Source organism: Agrilus planipennis, unplaced genomic scaffold, assembly GCF_000699045.2.
Source record: "Agrilus planipennis isolate EAB-ADULT unplaced genomic scaffold, Apla_2.0 scaffold63, whole genome shotgun sequence".
NCBI classification, from domain to species: domain Eukaryota; kingdom Metazoa; phylum Arthropoda; class Insecta; order Coleoptera; family Buprestidae; genus Agrilus; species Agrilus planipennis.
The window spans coordinates 902,374-919,665 of record NW_020439363.1 but is presented as its reverse complement, the minus strand read 5'-3'; the positions used below and the strand labels follow the sequence as shown (position 1 = coordinate 919,665).

Genomic DNA, 17,292 nt, shown 5'->3' with positions numbered 1-17,292 from the left:
AAGAATTTTTGGTAAATTAAAACATCCGTCAATAAAATTTCTTAGGTCCATATAATTTTAAAATATTTAAATTAAGGCCTAGACTGAAACAAAATAAATTCTGTTGTACACAAGATACAAAAATTTCTAGTAAACTTCAGAAATAATTGAATTTTAATTTTTCTAAGCATTATTAATTGCGGGTACTTCAACACAACCGTACGAAATTTTCGAAAAATTATCAAATCCATTAGAAACCCCAATTATCTGTTTAAGTTCGTCAAACGAACTCAAACAAACAACTATACAGCATTCCTTTGGGCAATCTCCTTTCGAATCTTTTGTACAATTATTCACTGTACCAACTTGTGCTGCGCATAATTCGGATACATCTTTTTTACAACAACTAATGGGCAAGGGAGGTAATGAAGAAGGATTTTGTTTCGAGGAACTAACAGGAGAGAATGATGAAGAAGATACAGAAGGTAGAGATTTACCAGACGACATGGACGAAGGAGAAAAGCATAAATTAGCCCCTCCTTCGTGACAGCAATTATTAGTATCACATTTGCAATCCACGCATTTGCAAATATCAGCATCGGCCGTCAAATCTTTGAGGACATCTGCATTTTTATTGGGAGTATTTTCTTCAGGAAAATTATTATTAGTGAAGAATTGAGGGCTCGAATGAACCATACTGATATACTGACTATTATTACTTTTATCTTGAGACTTCTTTGCAGATGTTAACTCGTTCAAAGTGACATTTTGTTGAGGAACTTCCAGATTAACGTACGTGGGTATAGCAGTGGGTAAAGCTGTTATTTGATTGTCATTAACAGCGTTGTGCTCAAAAATGTTAAGTCCGTTACCAACGGCCAGGTCCATTACATCAATCCAATCAGAGGGCATTTCTTCTTCACAAGCCAACGACATTTCCAGTGCTTCTGGAGTGTAAATTTGCTTATTTAAATCCACCAGATCGATGTCTTGGATTTCCATGGAACACTGACGATTCAGAAGACTATCTACTTGAATACCTCCTGCTACAGACATGGAAGGAGCACTGTCAGAAGTTGTACCATTACAGAACTCGTTTTGAACGTCTTTAGCTGTTATATTAAAGATGTCTTTAAGTAATTCCTGACTGTCTGTGGTTAAGATACTCAAGTCCAAATTAGTCGTTTCTTTTAGTTCATTACTGTTCTTGTTTGCATTCAAATTGTAGATCTCAATGCCACTATTTTGGATTTCTGTTTTAACTGAACTTTCTTCTAAGCCAATTTCGAGATTTGCCAAGGTTTCAGTTTTTTCAGTATTTTCAGTGCCAATATTAAAAGACAATTGAGTATTGACTGGTTCAATGGTTTGAACGGTAGCATAATGTTTAAGTAAATCACTAACAAACACGTTATTAGATGATTCCTGCTGATGCATTTCTGTAAACTGATTTTGAATTTGGCCAGAACTAAAGTTGTCTGATGTAATTGGTGAAACAGAAATATTTTGTAGATCACTTGAATTCAACAGAGAATCTAAAGAGTCTTTGAGAATACTTAAATCTTGAGAAAATGAACTGTTTTCTTCAGAAGATGTCACAGTGCTATTTTTTTTGGTATTATTCTCAATACAACCTAAAAAAATGCAATTTTTATTTTTTATTAAGTTACTTAAAATTAATTACCTTCATTAGTTTTAGATTTCACATTTTCAATCCATTTTGAACTTGATGATTGCAAATTGCTATTTGGCAATGAACATAAATTATTATTTTCACTAACTGTAGTAGCTGAACAATTATTCTCTTTATCCTCCCTAGATGTAGAATTATCCCCGGGCCCCCGCTCCTGAGCTCGCTGATGAATCTTTACATGAGATTTAAGACTATGAGGAGTAGAAAATGCCTTTGTACAATTGTTCTCAGCACATGCATATGGTCTTTCGCCACTATGCGTTCTACGATGAGTTTTCAAATGATGACTTGCAACAAAAGCCTTTCCACATCCATTTTCATCACACCTGCAAAATATAAAAGTTACATTTAAAATATCAATTGATTTCCGTAACAGATTTATGAACACTGAAAAAATCATGCAACGTTTCCCGTTAACCGAAAATAAACATAACATTCATTATACAAATGAACTTTGTTCATCCCTTATAATATGACATGGAAAAATCAATGTTAGAAATGAAGGACGTAAAACATTTACAAAACACTTTGTAAAAAGCAGACATTCAATGAAAAAATGTCAGTCTACAATTAAAGCAAAGTACTTAATAAGCCCATGTTATATTCCTCTTTAATACTTTTCTAATACAATAAAAAATATCTCTTTTTATTATTAAATAATAAGAACTAGAAAGTTCTGGCCGAGTAATTTTATTCGCAATTTTCCCTTAGGTGCGTCAATAATACTTACAATACGTGATTCTTTGTTGAAGCTCATTCAACGTCAATTGTTTACCAAATGTTTAAAAAATTAAAAAATTTAAAACGAAAATATTTTTTTTATATTGTAGTATATACCTTGGTAATAAATATGTGCTTATAGTAATAGGTTTCATGAAAAAAGATGCAAGACCTGCACATACAGAGATAAATCACATACTCTTACCATGACTATGACTTTTACGATTCTGTCTTTTGGCTTGTTTAGAAATTTATTAAAAATGAGACATTCCTTTCAAAACACAAAATGAAGCGACATGAGCTATTTTGTTAAGTTCATCATGCATCGACATCAACACAGAAGCATTTTTGCAGCACCAGCAGCGTGTGGCTGAACCACTCACTTATAGGGTCGTTCACGAGTATGGGTACGGATGTGTTTCTTAAGATCACTTAGAGTAGTGAAGAACTTCATGCATCCATCAGACTCACAATTAAACGTAGTGCCGTTGTGTAAACGTTGGTGTGCCCTAAGCCTGTACAGGGTGTTGAAAGCCTTCTCGCAACCGTCATGACTACATTCAAACGGTTTTACTTTGGTGTGTACTCTTACGTGAATTTTTAGACTATACGATGTCAAAAAAGCCTTACCACAACTCGGCTCTTTGCACATAAATCTATATTCACCTATAATAAATTTATTAATTTGACTTTGCTACTATTGCAAAGGCTATTCTAATAAATTCCTAACATTTACTTTTTATGATGAAACTAGCTAAACAAAAATAAGAGATAATCATCTCTAATTTATGGAATTAATAAAAGAATATTATTAACATGTTCGACATTTTTTCTCCTTATTTTCAATAATTAAACAATAGTGCCAAGCCTCATCAAAAACAAGATACATATTATATACAGTTTTAATTGAAAATATTTCTTAAATAATAATGAGATGAGGTGGCTATGCGACTACATATGAAAGTAAAAAAGAAAAATAAAAACTTCATAGTTATAGCAAAATTTTCTTCTGATAATGTTAATCATTCATGTTTGAATGTAAAATTCCATAAAACCGTTCATTTAGTTCCCTTTAGCTCAGAATCATAATTCTATTATTCCATAAAAAAATATTTTTTTTCCAATAAGTAATTATTGCAACTAAATATAAAATAATTCGATAAATGTATGTGAATAAATATGAATTTCTAAAATTATAAAATGATTAACACTTAAAGTTACAGTACCTTCAATTTCTCCTTAAAGCAATATACATATTTATCCATCAGCATATTATACCATTCTTAAATATTATAAACATTACTCAAATAACAAAACTATTATTACATAATTATATATACTTACATAATAAATTGTATCTAACTGGAAATTAAAGAACACATTTTACTTTCTAGTGTTTTAAACTATTTTGCAAATTATTTTAATTCCAAATAAAGCCACTATTGCAAAACTGATACAGTCTACCATACTAATGAAATTTAGTGCCTATTTATACATATAGTACCTACTAGATTATAAAAAACAATTTCAAATAAACATACCTTTATGTGTTTTCATATGAGTTCTAAGATTTCCAACTGTACTATATGTTCTTGTACAGCCATCAAATTCACAATGAAATCGATTAACTCGGGTTTCTTTGGTTTCAGGATCTGTGCTAGTTATGGTGAGTGTGGCATATGATGGTTCATCAGGCATATTCCCTGAGCTGCCTGGATGAATGTGCATATATATCCTGTCAGGTGATATGGTATGATGAATATATCTGCAATATAAACATAGAAAGGATTATTGCATTATTACAACCTTTAGAATACTCACTACTACAAGTATTTGTAATAGATAAATATTTGCTTTATTTACAAGCACGAAAATAAACAAAAACTGAGGCTACCAATAGTTATTGTCAATAAATAGACAATAATAAAAATGTTACAAACAATTATTAATAAAATCCAAGAATTATTATACAATTTGTTTAGAAGTGTATCATAAAGTATTTTATTTCTTTTCCATATATGGTTAAGCTAAAACTAGTAGACTAGTACTTACCCTGCATTTTCATCATGTTCATTTAACTTTCCAATGTAAGTAGAATGTTCAGGTGGTTCCTTTTCTTCAGAAAGACGACTGTAACTAATTACTGGCACTTGTTCGTAAATGTTGCTAAAGTTATAATCTAAATTATCATTACTAGAATTTGATGGATCATTTGTAATAAAAACCACATTTTCTATTTCTTCTGTATTCGCCATTATCAATGAATAAATTCCTTCTTTGGCCTTTGCTATTATATGTACATAGGATGTTATAAAAATACCATCTCACATTATTTTTGATCAGAAGCATCGCGGTTAACTTTTTTCCTTAACGTCACCAAGTCATATTTTCCACTTTTATCATTTGAAGCAACACTATGATAGAATGTGTAACAAAATTCACATTAAATAAGTTAATTCTAAATAAAAATACAAAACAGTAAATGGTTCAAATATACAAATAAAAAATAGTTTTAAAGAATATATTAATTACGTTCAGAACTTTGACATTGTTACCATTGAATAACACTTACTATTTCATAGTGGCTAAAGATTCTGTGTGCAATATGCATCTAAAATTAGAGCTATTGCGATTATTTTGGAATTCAATAATAATTAAAATAATTTAAGTAAAATATAGTCATGTGTAATCATTGGAAAAGAAATATACAATTCAGCAGAGTGTAAAATAAGGAAAATCTAGCAGTGAACTTTTATAGTGATACCATAGCCACATTAGTTACGAAAGTATGTGTGGTAGTGGCTACATTATGTATTATAAATCGCGGTATTTTCAAATATGTAGCAGAAAGTATTTTTTTTTTAATTTAAGGAAAGTGACGTTTAAATAAGAACAATGGTTCTTAAAGAAACGCTATCTGTAAAGCAATCCTTAGTAACTTTGAGTTGGATAATACAATAAGACACGTTTTTTGTTTCATATATGTATTTTAAAGAAAAAAATCCAAACTTAAAAAGTAAACTAGTAATATTAACTTACTATCAAAGTTGTTTGAAGTTTCCCTAGCTTAGTATCAGCGAAAGAAAATTAACAAAGTTGTTTTCAATATCAACAATTCTCATGCACCAATAAAGCTACTTTACTATACAGGCCACTTGCACAATAAATAGCAACTAATTTATTTTAAATTAATTCTGCTAAATAGTAAACAACAACACAACTATTATTACTATTATAAGCTATTACCAAAAATCTTAAGTTTTATGTGTAAAAAAATTAAGGGAAAAACGAAAGGGCATCTTTTTCTTCTTCTGGAACAAGTCTTACACTACTTGAAAATAAGTATTATATAATAATATGTATAAATTACGTTTCACTTAATCCTAAATATTTACTCGAATTTTTAAAATAAAAATAAACGAATGAATTTTCTTTTAGTATCAATTCAGACTACTCTTGGTAGCAAAGGCATTTTTATATAAATTTACATGTAAATGGAAAGATTCCATTATTTTTATGGTCACAAATATGACAAAAAAAAATAGCATTTACCAATAATCAATAGTTTGCTAATATAAATGTTTGCACGTTTACAATGCAAAAGATCAGGGTTTTTCATTATTAAAGTACAAAACCAGAGAAATTATTTCAAAATTGTAAGAAGACTGGTAAATGCTACCCATCAATTAACGAAAATTGAAATAACAGTTTTTCACGTATCTAGAATTACAATACACAAAGAAAGAATTAAATACAGCCTCTGTAATACTACAATGGCAACAATTTTTACATGTCTGAATGGCAAAAAAAAATTTTTTTCGAAGACGACACACTTTCTAAAAAACGTTTCGTTTTAAATTGATTGAAAAATTTTATTCTATTCACAATTTTCGTAATGAACTTATTTCTAATTCCGCAAATGAGCCAATTAAACGCAATTTTATTGGAAAAATCAATGTCATTTTGTTTTAATTACATATTTGGGTACAAAATCTACTAACTGTCTTTTGTATTAACTTAATTATTTAATTGCATTGAATTGGCTGGTTCCTTATTAATAATAAATATATCGCAAAATACTTTCCTAAATTATTACAAAAGCATATTAGAATCAATTTCATTTGTAACTGTATAATATATCCCATTTAGAATAAATACCATCAAAAACTGTATCAGCTTCAAAATTAAATAACAAAATAACAAACAGTTACTTTTCAGTCAATTACATCTTAAATCCTGTCAAAAGTTGTTCGTTCTTATCAACAGGATTTCTTTTGGTACAACTAAGATTAGGGCGTATATGCCGTGGTCGAAATGAACGGTTACATCCGCTGTGCTGTGTATTTAATTTTAAAAGTCGATATCTTTATTAGAAAAGGATCGTGTCAAACATTATTGAATCTTACCACAAAATAGCAAACTTCTTCAGTTGAGGTTTACTCTGCTGTTTGTACTTGTTAACTGGATGCTGCTTAACACCAGCAATTATTGAATTGCTGGTGTTAAGCAGCATTTATTGAAACAAATACAGGTAATATTGTGAACTTCATCTAATAATGATATCAACTTGTCAAACTGAATTACGCGGTATCCACTATCAGCCGCAGTTGCCGACAAAACGTTGATTTCAACAACACCTGATACGCCCCTATGTTAATTCTACTATGGGTTTCGGCTACGAAAGCCTATGTTTTTATATAAGATTTCTTTTATTTATCGCCACATTTATAAACCACCGTTGTACGATTCTAATTAATACGTACATCTATATAATAACAAATTGACCCATTAAAATTAAAACGTTAATTAATTGACAAGCATCAAAAGTTGTCAATGTATACATATAATATAACCATCATAAAAGTACACAGAAACATAAGGATAAGTGATTTTTAAATAAAAAAGTAATGAAACGAAATAAGACACTGTATTTATGTACATATTAATCTGTAATAATTTTTTAATTCCAATAATAAGACATTACATGTATATATACAATTGTCGGCAGAATTGTTTTTTTTTTTTTGGGGTAAGGCCGGCATTTCTGCATGGGGAGATAAATATAATAATAGTAGTATATATTCTTGTATATGAAATACCTATAACAAATGGTATATGTAGTGGCTAGTGAGTCAGAAAACAGCTGTTACAACTCAGTGTTGATTTTACGACAAGTCTGAAATTAGAATTAATTCCAATTAAATTAAATTGATTGGAAAAAAAATATTCATAAATTAAAATTTTGGGAACTTTGATTAAATTAATCAGGTCAATTCTGATGATTATTAATTAAATTAAACTTAAGACCTTTTTTGGGGAATGGAAAATGGAGAAAGATAATATGGAACAAATTTAAAGTTCATCCTTTCACAAGTTCCATAGAAGGTACACCTTCAATAAAACTCACTAAAATAAGAAATTTAAAAAATTTAAATTATTTCTTTTATCATTCTTGAAAGACTTAATATTGAATTCCAGTATGTTCCATATCATTTCTATTTATAGGTGTAGAGTAAAAAAGGGAGTATAAGATAACAAAACCATAAAATAAACTAACAAAAACTAAATTAAAATTATGTTTTATTTAGCTATTAACCAAAGTTTATACTGTAATAAAAGGTGCTTTATTCTTTCAAGCTTTCATTACTTTATTTTGCCTTTAAACCTATATTTAAATTTTATTCTGACAATTATAACCCAAATTAAAATCAATTTGTATTTAAAACAACTTATAATTTGTCTCAAGTTTAGAGAGCAAAATTTGGATAAATATCAATAACAAGCAAGCCAATAAAATTAACATGGCCAAAAATTAATATTCAACCACTTTTTTTTATAAGTACATAATTTGAACATTTTCAAAATGATCTACTAAATTTCACAAATGTAATGAAAAACAATACTTACAGCTTGGAGCAGCCTGATAGTTTTTCTGTATTTGATCATATGTAAATCTGACAAATGCATCATATTGTTCTGCAAGTTTTGCTGTTAAAACACTGTCATATTCCTGCCTAATTTCATTTTCTCTTTCCCTTATCATCCTTTCGCATATAAGACCAACCTAAACAAACATATTACAAAAGTAATAACAATATAAACAATTGCCATTTTAACAAACTGATTTTTTATTTACCTGCTTAAAAGTAAATAAAGGTTTCTCTGGACGAGAATTTGACTCAGATGTCTCTCCCCCAGAACTACTGCCATCAGAATTATCACAGCTGAATTGAAGCTGTTTACGCCTCTGCAGTCTTTTCAGTTCTGCTTTGATACTTGCTGCCATGTACTCTGAGGACACGCATAAAAAATAACTTCAACTGACACTTAAACATGGTTAAATTTGATTAACTAGGCTAAAAGTTATTTTAATAAATAGCTATTTTGGCAATAAAATTTAAAAAGAATTAAATACTTATAAAACTAATATTAAACATTACCTTCTAATGTAAATATTAATACATGTTAAAATTAATTAATTCAGTAATTAAAACCAAAACTATAATATGGAGGCAAGAGGTTATTTATCAGTTGATGATTTTCAAACATTGATTTATGATAAAATTTAAGGTGTGCATTATTGGGACCCATTAACAATGAATTGTAACTACAACGTTATAAATTTAACAATAAATTTATTGAGCTTTATAAGTTGTTTCTTACCTGGAGTAAGCTTTTGGCTAACAACGTCTGGAAAGGCAGATACAGGTGATACAGCCGACGAGCTGGGACTGGAATGTCTTGACGAGTCAGCTCGATCTTTATGATGTTGAGGACTTGCACAAAAGGGGATACATCGTCTTCTTTTGGCCGGCCTTGCCCCCAAAACAGGCTCCCAATCCAAAGATCTTTTAAGTGTAGCACACGCCATTTTTAATTTAGACAGACGATGAACGTCTCAAACAAAGCAACCGTCACCTCACTTTTCAAACTTTGAAAGTCAGAAACAAAAGTTCGTTTAACTGAAAACGGTGTCCTAAAAGGTTTGTCGCTAATATTGGTATTACAAAGGAACAGGAGTTCTAAATATTTTCGTGCAACGAAGACTAAAATATCAATATGGCGACTAGACCTGAACAACACAAGTTGTATGAATTTGGTTGCGAAGGTGAAAATTTACTAGCAATTGTTATCCCCCCTTCCTTTATTTACGAATAGTGCCGATTACAGTCTGAACCATTCGAATTTTGCCGAGCGTATAAATAAGACTCATTCATAAATACTGATGCAATACAGCACTTGTTTATAATCTAAATTAAAAATTAATAATTACATAAATTTCTGTATTTTCTAAATTTTATTCATTCTTAAAACAAATAAATAAAATTGACAATTACAGATAAGTTGTATATTAACAACAATGCTAATTGTTATAATTTTTGAATTGTTATGTGTTTTGTATAAAATATTTTTAAAAATGTATACACTATTCTATAGAATAAAATAATATTTTCTAAATCTCAAATGAAACTAAGAGTAGGAAAAAATTATATTAATACTGATTGTGTTATGATATCATATAAAAAAAATGTTAAAAAGTTATATTTACTTTACAATTAACAGTTATTCAATCCAAATAAATACTTATCCAAATTGCCCAAATATTCTTTTTTAATATTTGTATGTCATTCAAAGTGAGTCATTTGCATTTGAAACTGATGGAATACATCTAATCGTAAGTCAATCAACTTCTGGTCAATCAATCAGAAACGTAGTGAAGTTAGAAACAGGAATAACATAACCTAAAGACATTCTTTGTGTGGTTTGTAGGCAACATGGTGGGTATATTTTAATATTTACAAATTGATTTATCTTAAATCATCGGTAAAATGTGATGTGGACAGTTTGTTCAGATTATATGCATTAAATCTATAATTACAAGCAGAATAGTTTACAACCAATATTGTTTTGACAGATTTTTCCATCTTGGTGTTCATGAAGATCTGGTCTTCAAATAACAGCATTTTATTTTTTAGGCGCGTGGGCCAAAGAAACATTTGAAACGTTTAAATGCACCTAAGGCATGGATGTTGGACAAACTTGGAGGAGTTTTTGCCCCTCGTCCATCAGCAGGTCCACACAAGTTAAGGGAATCGCTGCCATTGGTCATATTTTTAAGAAATCGTCTTAAATATGCTTTAACAAATTCAGAAGTGACTAAGATTGTTATGCAAAGGTTAATTAAAGTTGATGGAAAAGTGAGGACAGATCCTAATTATCCAGCTGGTTTTATGGGTAGGGTCTACAACTGTTTGACTAGAAATTTGTTTATTTGTTGATTCTTTTATAGATGTAATAACAATTGAGAAAACTGGAGAGTACTTTCGACTAATTTATGATGTAAAAGGCCGTTTTACTATTCATCGTATTACAGCTGAGGAAGCTAAGGTATTTAAATTGATTTGTCTGAATTTTCACTTAGATGTAAATCAGTGTTTCCCATTTTAATCTGATAAGAATTAATAATATCTGTCTTATCATGTAGTCTCAACCTAGGATGATCAAAATATTGTTTGAGGTTATATTCAATGTGAAAATTTTAAAATTTCATTGAATATTATATGATTACTGCCTTACTCATCTGAGGTTACAATTTTAAGATTTTCCTTGAATTCCTAATGAACATTATAGATGATTTATTTTTACTCAGTCTGATCAATTGCTTTTTATATTTTCAGAATTCTCTAAATGGTTCTATAGATAATTGGTGTTTTGTTTTAGTACAAATTGTGTAAGGTAAGGAAAGTTCAAACTGGCCCCAAAGGTGTTCCTTTCCTTGTGACTCATGATGGAAGAACTATTCGTTATCCAGACCCAATCATTAAAGTTAATGACACCATCCAATTAGAAATTGCCACATCTAAGATCCTGGATTTCATTAAGTTTGATTCTGGAAACTTATGCATGATTACAGGAGGCCGTAACTTGGGAAGAGTTGGAACAGTTGTTAATAGAGAAAGACATCCAGGGTCCTTTGATATTGTTCACATAAAGGACGCAAATGGTCATGTGTTTGCTACTAGGTAAGAATTGTAAAAAAGTGTTTTTGTAAGACAAGTACAATATTGATTATTCTTCTTGCAATTCACCTTTGTTATAACTAATAATTAGTTCTTAGAACTGTTTTTGGATAAAAAGTAAAAATTGAATATTAAAACAAGGAACCAATTTTTATAAGAAATACAATTTCAAGTGATACATTGTTTGAAAACTGGTATTAAAGCTCTTAAAGAAAAAACAGAGAACAGTTAGTAAATACAGTTTGCTGAAGAACTAATGGAAATTATGGCCATTTCGAAGCTGTGATATGAAATTTTATTAATATATTGCAGTCAAAATATGGCCTAAAGTAATTTCTGTAATGGTCACTGGTTGAATAAAATATAATCAATCAGTATTACCCAAGCAGAAAACAATTATTTCATAATTTTTTAGAAGTTCTTTAAGAAATTTTGTTAACCCTAGCTTTTTATATTTTTAACAAAATTGTATTCTCATTCAGATTAAACAACGTTTTCATAATTGGCAAGGGTAGTAAAGCATTCGTTTCTTTACCAAGAGGAAAGGGTGTTAAGCTGTCCATTGCAGAAGAAAGAGACAAGCGACTAGCTGCTAAAACCCATTAGTTGTTTAATTGAAAAATTTAATAAAAAATTTAACAGTTTTTTTTTTATTCGTTAGTGTTTGGAACTAGAACTACGTCTAACCTAATCAAAATAGAACATTTGCTGAAATATTTTTCTTAATTCATCAAGTAATAAATGATATAAATAGGCTCTCGTTAGCTTTATTTTTGCCTAATAGTAGTAATTTATTGCTCGCATAGCGTTTTTTTTTTGTCAAAAGTGCATAGCAATACGTGAATTGTTAATTTGCTTGAGCAAAAGTAATTAGAGAAACCAATATTGATAGTTCAATGTCGTCTAAATAATTATTACAGTAAATTAATTTTATGAAACAAAAGTACTTTCTGTTAAAACTTTCCAATTAGTCTTTGTCTTTCAGTTAAGAATTATTGTACACCCTTCGTATTTCACATACCATTGGCGACATCTCACATCCAATAGTCGCATATTATTATAACAATTTTATAGATTTCAACACTATCACAGTTATCCACCAAATTGTTATTTAATTTTAAATGATAACAAAAAATTTTGTGGAGCAAATCGTCTGGTTTCATAAGCTCTTCTAATATAAATTTTCGATTTTCAAAACTTCTGTAAAATTATTTCGTAATGTTCTGCGTCTTCACCAAAATAACAACGCATTTTTAATCTAACATTTGCTGAAATTTTTCGCTTAATTCATCAAGAAATAATAATTGATATCGGAGATTAATCAATAAATGATATAAATACGCTGTATTGCTTTATTTTTGCCAAAGAATTATTATTTATGGTTGTTTAGTTTTTTTTTTGTCTTTCTTTTACAGGTATTTTGTTTTTTAATCTATACACTTTCTATCTTTATAATCATAATTTAGGTTGATATTTAAAATGTTTGTACATTGATTTTTTGGTATAATTATTAAAATTAAATTAATTATTTGTTTGCGTTTTTAAACTTAATATTCGCTTAGGTGGATAAAAACTAAAGCAAGCGAGAGCTAGTTGATATAATTTATTCATTAATCACCGATATCCGTTATGATTAACTGACGAATTAAGCAAAATTTTTCAACAAATAAACACTGCCTTGTGTGCACTACCAAAAAAGAGAGACGTCTCTCTTCTCTGGCACTACAGAATAACACAATTAAAAGGGTAAGAAACAACAACAATTACAGACACTTAAACTTTGTTTTAAAACAAAAAGATAAAATTCGTGGGTGTTTTTGTTACTTTTTTACCAACTAATTTACGTATATGAAAAAACTGTAGCCAACAAATTTCTCAGAATAACACAGTATAAGTTAACTTGCAAAATGAAATTTCAATGTCTAAATAAAAATTATAAATTCATAAATCAATCAATAACGTTCACCTTTTTCTGCAATTATGTTAAAATGACTATTTACATCTACCTGTTCGTTTACCAACGTTCAAAAATTTAAACTGTATGTTGGGTTGCCTAAACACACGTTTAGTTTCTATAATTTTGTACTTGAAAAAGTGACCTTTAATTCGTTCGACAGGTCCGGACTAAAAATTTTTAGATGTTTCTAAATACAATTAATATTTCTTATGAAGGTTGAAGTTAGTTTAAAACTTTTAATTATTATGCTTAAGTGAATGTCTTGAATGAATTCCACAAGATTAATAATAACTGCACAAGTTTATTTTACCAATCAATGTTTTAAATATTTTCCTGAACAGCCAAAATAACGTGATTTTAGATAGAGCTTAATTTAGGAGATATTCGGTTTTAGAAAATACTTTTTATTTTATTTAACAATCAGCAGTGATTTTATACTAATTTAAAAAAAGCAAATACATATAAGTTATTACGTCGTTGAATACTACAATAGATATTCAAAAATAGCAACGCAAACTACTACATTGTAAATTGTAAATTTAGTGTTCTGAATTGTATGCACTGAATTTAAAATCTATCGTTTAATTGCTCAATAGTGTTAATTGGCTGAACATAAACTAATTGTTTTAAGTGGTCCCATAAAATGTCTGAAGGATTGAGTTATAAATAACTTTTATTGAAATGTATTTCCTTTTTTTCTACTTTAGAATAATAAATGAATTGTTAAATAAAATATTAAAGTATTTTTTAAAACTGAAAATCTAAATGAAATTCTATCTGAAGAAAGTTATTTTTTGATTTATAATTAGAATTCTAGTTTTTTGATATAACATTTCATTTTTGTTGTTCAGTTGCGAAACACCCTGTATAAATACTTAACTATTCTTGAATTTTAATTACAAATTTTAATTTATATTCGGAATTAATTCAATGAAAATGAATAATAAAAATTCTGTTTGAATTTAATAGTGGAAATATTTTCCTGAATTCGTGTCTGCTTTTATGAGTTTTTATCGTTTATTCTTCAAACGAAATTGCTTTTAACCTAGCTGAGGAAGCGGGGTAAAGAGACACGGTGAAAGGAACTGTTTGAATGTATTATCTTATATCGTTATCTCTTGACTCATGTTGTTCGAACGATTTCTTACGAAAATAATAATAACCGTCGCAGAGGTCTAATATGATGCTTCTGCGTACCGTTTCTACGTCATCACCGTTTCGGGCATAGCTTTAGAATATTCTTGCAAGCCTTACAGCAGTATGCAGTGCATGAGTGTATCTCGTTTTTGCTGTCCGTTGATTTACGCTGTCTATAAAGGGAGACGACGCCTGAAGGTATTTAGCGCTAATCCTTATTCAATTTTCATTTGATTGTGTGGAATATGTTTCTATTTCGTGATTGACGGGTTTCGATTACCGTTGCTTAGATCTTTTTTGACGCGATGTCTTCGTGCTTCAACATGGGAGTCCATCTTGGCATCTTGCCCGTTCGTTCATCTACTGTGAATTTTTATAAACTCTTAGTTTATTTGAGGTCGAATAATTATAGTTTTGTTAAAATTTTTAAATTTTCAAAACAGGTTTAGGCGATGATTGTAGATTTTTCGTATCGATGTGACCACGCCTCGAAAAATTGCCTTCGTTTTATAGCCAAAATGTGTAAAATATTTCTCAAAAATATTACTCTGCCTTCAAAAATTCTTTATTTCTATTAGAAAAATTTTCATTTTTGCCTCGTTATTCTAGAGTTTTAACTCGTTTTTTTTTTAATACAGGCTTGCTGTGAGATAACAACCTAGGATTTGATGGACAAAACTACTACAGATGTAATGTCTGTAACAGTGTGACTTATTTTATTTCCAAAAAATGCCACTAATGGGCTGATTGAAAAATTCATTGGACATAAGATGTTAACAATGGTAATTATCATTAATAATAAAATAACAAAACCTAGTGAACATATAAGTAATATTAAATTTTCAACAGGTTTCCATTAAAACATTAAAGAACATGAGGAGGTAAATCAAAAGGAGTCGAAACGTGGAGAAACAGAGCCCCCCACTCATACTTTCTTCTCTTGGACTTGGAAAGGACAGTTGTATTTATGAAATGGTTTGTGAATTTTTAAATCTTGTATTTCGTTAGTTTGACAATAATTACTACTACAATTTTTTACTCTTCTGAATTGTAGTTGTCAATGATTAAGTTTGATATTTTATAATTTTATTGATAGTAGTTATGGTTCTTAATATTTTAATACATAATATTTAAGATGAAAGTAACATTAAATTGTTTCCACAGGTTATCATTTAAACACTTTAAATGAACAAGGAGACAAGTAAGAAGGATTCGAAACCTGGAGAAGTGAAGCCCCTGTAATGTTTTTTAGAAGAAACATGCGGTCCAATTCACACTGATGGTTGGTTGTTCTAAGGTTGCGCATGTGATGTTGTGTCTTCTGCTCTGTGGCTCATTTCACTGTCAATGGTATCATTATTCCTTTCAAAAGTATCTATTGTTAGAGGTACTCTCTGCTGTCAACGCTTAGGAATAAAACCCGAACACCTTCGATAATCCTCGAGGTAAGCAATTGTTTTACTATACTTTATATTCGTAGTAATTTGTCATCTGTAGCATCTATGGTTTTCCTTCTGACATTTATGTATTATCAACGGCAACTTAACCATAGACATACTTAACCGTGATCTGTGATATTTGGTATTTCTTTTACAATTATCTATTGTCTACATCATAAATTGGCGTTGTATGCATCTATGATTAGTTCGCAACATTTATCTATGCTATGATTTAAATTGACACTTGTCGCCATTTTATAATTCTGTCATTTTACTTGCGTTTTGATGCATGTTTTGTTGTATTTCATATCTTATTTATGTGAGAGTGTAATTTATTATTTCTTTCGTTTAGGTGTTTCATGCCTTCCGTAATTAATAGTGTGATTAATACGTTTTTTCTTCATTTCTGCAGTGTTCAACAATTGGGAAAGAAATAAAGTTCAGCTTGGTCCTACTGAAACAACCAATGTGATTAGCTGTTTACATCTTTGTCAACAACATCATGAAGTTAATTTTCAACTGATGTGTGAGAGCAACTGGAGATTAACTTGAATTCCATGGAAACAACAAATTTTCTGGGATGGTATTCTTGCCGGATTTGTTTTGCTTTTTACACCTGCAAAGTTTGGGATGTTACAATCTACAGTTGATTAAGGTGAGAATACTTGATATAATTAATTTTAATTGCTCTTTATTAATCAATTTGCTACCGTATCTGTTTCAGATCGACGTTGGAGAAGACAGAGATGACCCCGTAGTTGAAATAGTTCTTTATCTTGCATGCTCTATCTAGTAGAATTCATTAAGTTGATTTTATTCAAATTAATTTTTTATTTTGCATGTTTTTTTTGTAGTTATTTGATTTAATTTTTATTTTGCATGCTTATTTTTGTTCCTTTTATTTAAAGTAATTGTTGATTTTAGATTCATTTGTTTTTTTTGTATGTAGTAGTAGTTTTGTGTAGTGTAGTAGTAGCACTAACTCGTTTAGTAGTTGTAGTGTAGTCTAACATGTCTCTTGCTTACCTCTTCGCTTAGCTTACTGCATATTCTTACTAAATTGCTTTGCATTTACCCTACGAGTTCTACATGATTCAACGTTTCGTTATCGTGTGTGTTTCTTCTCACCCTTGTGGAATTAGGGAGGGCCTCCCCGAACGACTTCCCTTGGGCTTAGCTATTTAGTTGATCTTAAAAGTGTCTTATACACTTTTCGCGAGTCTACTCTAGCGTTACTTCCTTTCAGACAGGGTACAGTGGGTTATCTGGAATAGGAGCAATAGGCGACTGCCCAGCTTGCCTTGGCGAAATCTGTCCGATCTTCTCTACCAAAACTATTAGTATTTG

The 17,292-nt window shown here is 29.6% G+C and overlaps 3 protein-coding genes, 1 long non-coding RNA gene and 1 other non-coding gene across 8 annotated transcripts; 3 read left to right on the top strand and 2 right to left on the bottom strand.

Moving 5' to 3' along the window:
- Nucleotides 1-26: 26 nt before the first annotated feature.
- On the bottom strand, nucleotides 27-4,943 carry LOC108734151 (zinc finger and BTB domain-containing protein 24-like). 2 transcript variants are annotated; one of them, XM_018465575.2, is made up of 6 exons: nucleotides 3,934-3,973; nucleotides 3,737-3,754; nucleotides 3,619-3,674; nucleotides 2,776-3,058; nucleotides 1,664-1,998; nucleotides 27-1,613 (listed from the first exon to the last, which is right to left on the bottom strand). In XM_018465575.2, exons 4-6 carry the CDS (start codon nucleotides 3,042-3,044, stop codon nucleotides 163-165), a joined length of 2,055 nt encoding a protein of 684 aa, XP_018321077.1. In that variant the 5' UTR covers nucleotides 3,045-3,058; nucleotides 3,619-3,674; nucleotides 3,737-3,754; nucleotides 3,934-3,973; the 3' UTR covers nucleotides 27-162. The 2 variants fall into 2 exon arrangements, with proteins under 2 accessions (XP_018321077.1, XP_018321076.1); XM_018465574.2 differs by lacking the exons at nucleotides 3,619-3,674; nucleotides 3,737-3,754 and adding an exon at nucleotides 4,445-4,943 and having other exon boundaries at nucleotides 3,934-4,157.
- A 423-nt stretch (nucleotides 4,944-5,366) lies between these two features.
- LOC108734137 (akirin) lies at nucleotides 5,367-9,506 on the bottom strand. The gene is made up of 4 exons (XM_025978818.1): nucleotides 9,056-9,506; nucleotides 8,529-8,683; nucleotides 8,300-8,456; nucleotides 5,367-7,568 (listed from the first exon to the last, which is right to left on the bottom strand). The coding sequence occupies exons 1-4, from the start codon at nucleotides 9,261-9,263 to the stop codon at nucleotides 7,558-7,560; spliced, it is 531 nt and encodes a 176-aa protein (XP_025834603.1). The 5' UTR covers nucleotides 9,264-9,506; the 3' UTR covers nucleotides 5,367-7,557.
- A 555-nt stretch (nucleotides 9,507-10,061) lies between these two features.
- Nucleotides 10,062-12,056, top strand: LOC108734161 (40S ribosomal protein S4). The gene is made up of 5 exons (XM_018465589.2): nucleotides 10,062-10,170; nucleotides 10,369-10,627; nucleotides 10,683-10,780; nucleotides 11,114-11,415; nucleotides 11,895-12,056. The coding sequence occupies exons 1-5, from the start codon at nucleotides 10,168-10,170 to the stop codon at nucleotides 12,016-12,018; spliced, it is 786 nt and encodes a 261-aa protein (XP_018321091.1). The 5' UTR covers nucleotides 10,062-10,167; the 3' UTR covers nucleotides 12,019-12,056.
- On the top strand, nucleotides 11,676-11,810 carry LOC112905772. The gene has a single exon (XR_003231998.1). It is a non-coding gene; the product is annotated as a small nucleolar RNA SNORA16B/SNORA16A family (small nucleolar RNA).
- Nucleotides 12,057-14,319: 2,263 nt separating the features above from the next.
- Nucleotides 14,320-16,708, top strand: LOC112905762. 3 transcript variants are annotated; one of them, XR_003231994.1, is made up of 5 exons: nucleotides 14,320-14,704; nucleotides 15,145-15,288; nucleotides 15,356-15,481; nucleotides 15,671-15,951; nucleotides 16,358-16,663. It is a non-coding gene; the product is annotated as an uncharacterized LOC112905762 (long non-coding RNA). The 3 variants fall into 3 exon arrangements; XR_003231995.1 differs by adding an exon at nucleotides 16,670-16,708 and having other exon boundaries at nucleotides 14,325-15,288; nucleotides 16,358-16,600; XR_003231993.1 differs by having other exon boundaries at nucleotides 14,323-15,288.
- Nucleotides 16,709-17,292: the final 584 nt, after the last annotated feature.

Excerpts from the sequence above, each read along its gene's own strand:
- LOC108734151 (XM_018465574.2), bottom strand. The coding sequence starts at position 4,647 with ATGGCGAATACAGAAGAAATAGAAAATGTGGTTTTTATTACAAATGAT. Across the intron at positions 4,158-4,444 it reads GAACATGATGAAAATGCAGG|ATATATTCATCATACCATAT; the intron begins GTAAGTACTAGT and ends TTTATATTGCAG. Across the intron at positions 1,999-2,775 it reads ACTCGTGAACGACCCTATAA|GTGTGATGAAAATGGATGTG; the intron begins GTGAGTGGTTCA and ends TATATTTTGCAG.
- LOC108734161 (XM_018465589.2), top strand. Across the intron at positions 10,781-11,113 it reads TTACAGCTGAGGAAGCTAAG|TACAAATTGTGTAAGGTAAG; the intron begins GTATTTAAATTG and ends GTTTTGTTTTAG. Across the intron at positions 11,416-11,894 it reads GGTCATGTGTTTGCTACTAG|ATTAAACAACGTTTTCATAA; the intron begins GTAAGAATTGTA and ends ATTCTCATTCAG.
- LOC108734137 (XM_025978818.1), bottom strand. The coding sequence starts at position 9,263 with ATGGCGTGTGCTACACTTAAAAGATCTTTGGATTGGGAGCCTGTTTTG. Across the intron at positions 8,684-9,055 it reads TAGCCAAAAGCTTACTCCAG|AGTACATGGCAGCAAGTATC; the intron begins GTAAGAAACAAC and ends GCGTGTCCTCAG. Across the intron at positions 8,457-8,528 it reads CTTTATTTACTTTTAAGCAG|GTTGGTCTTATATGCGAAAG; the intron begins GTAAATAAAAAA and ends ATGTTTGTTTAG.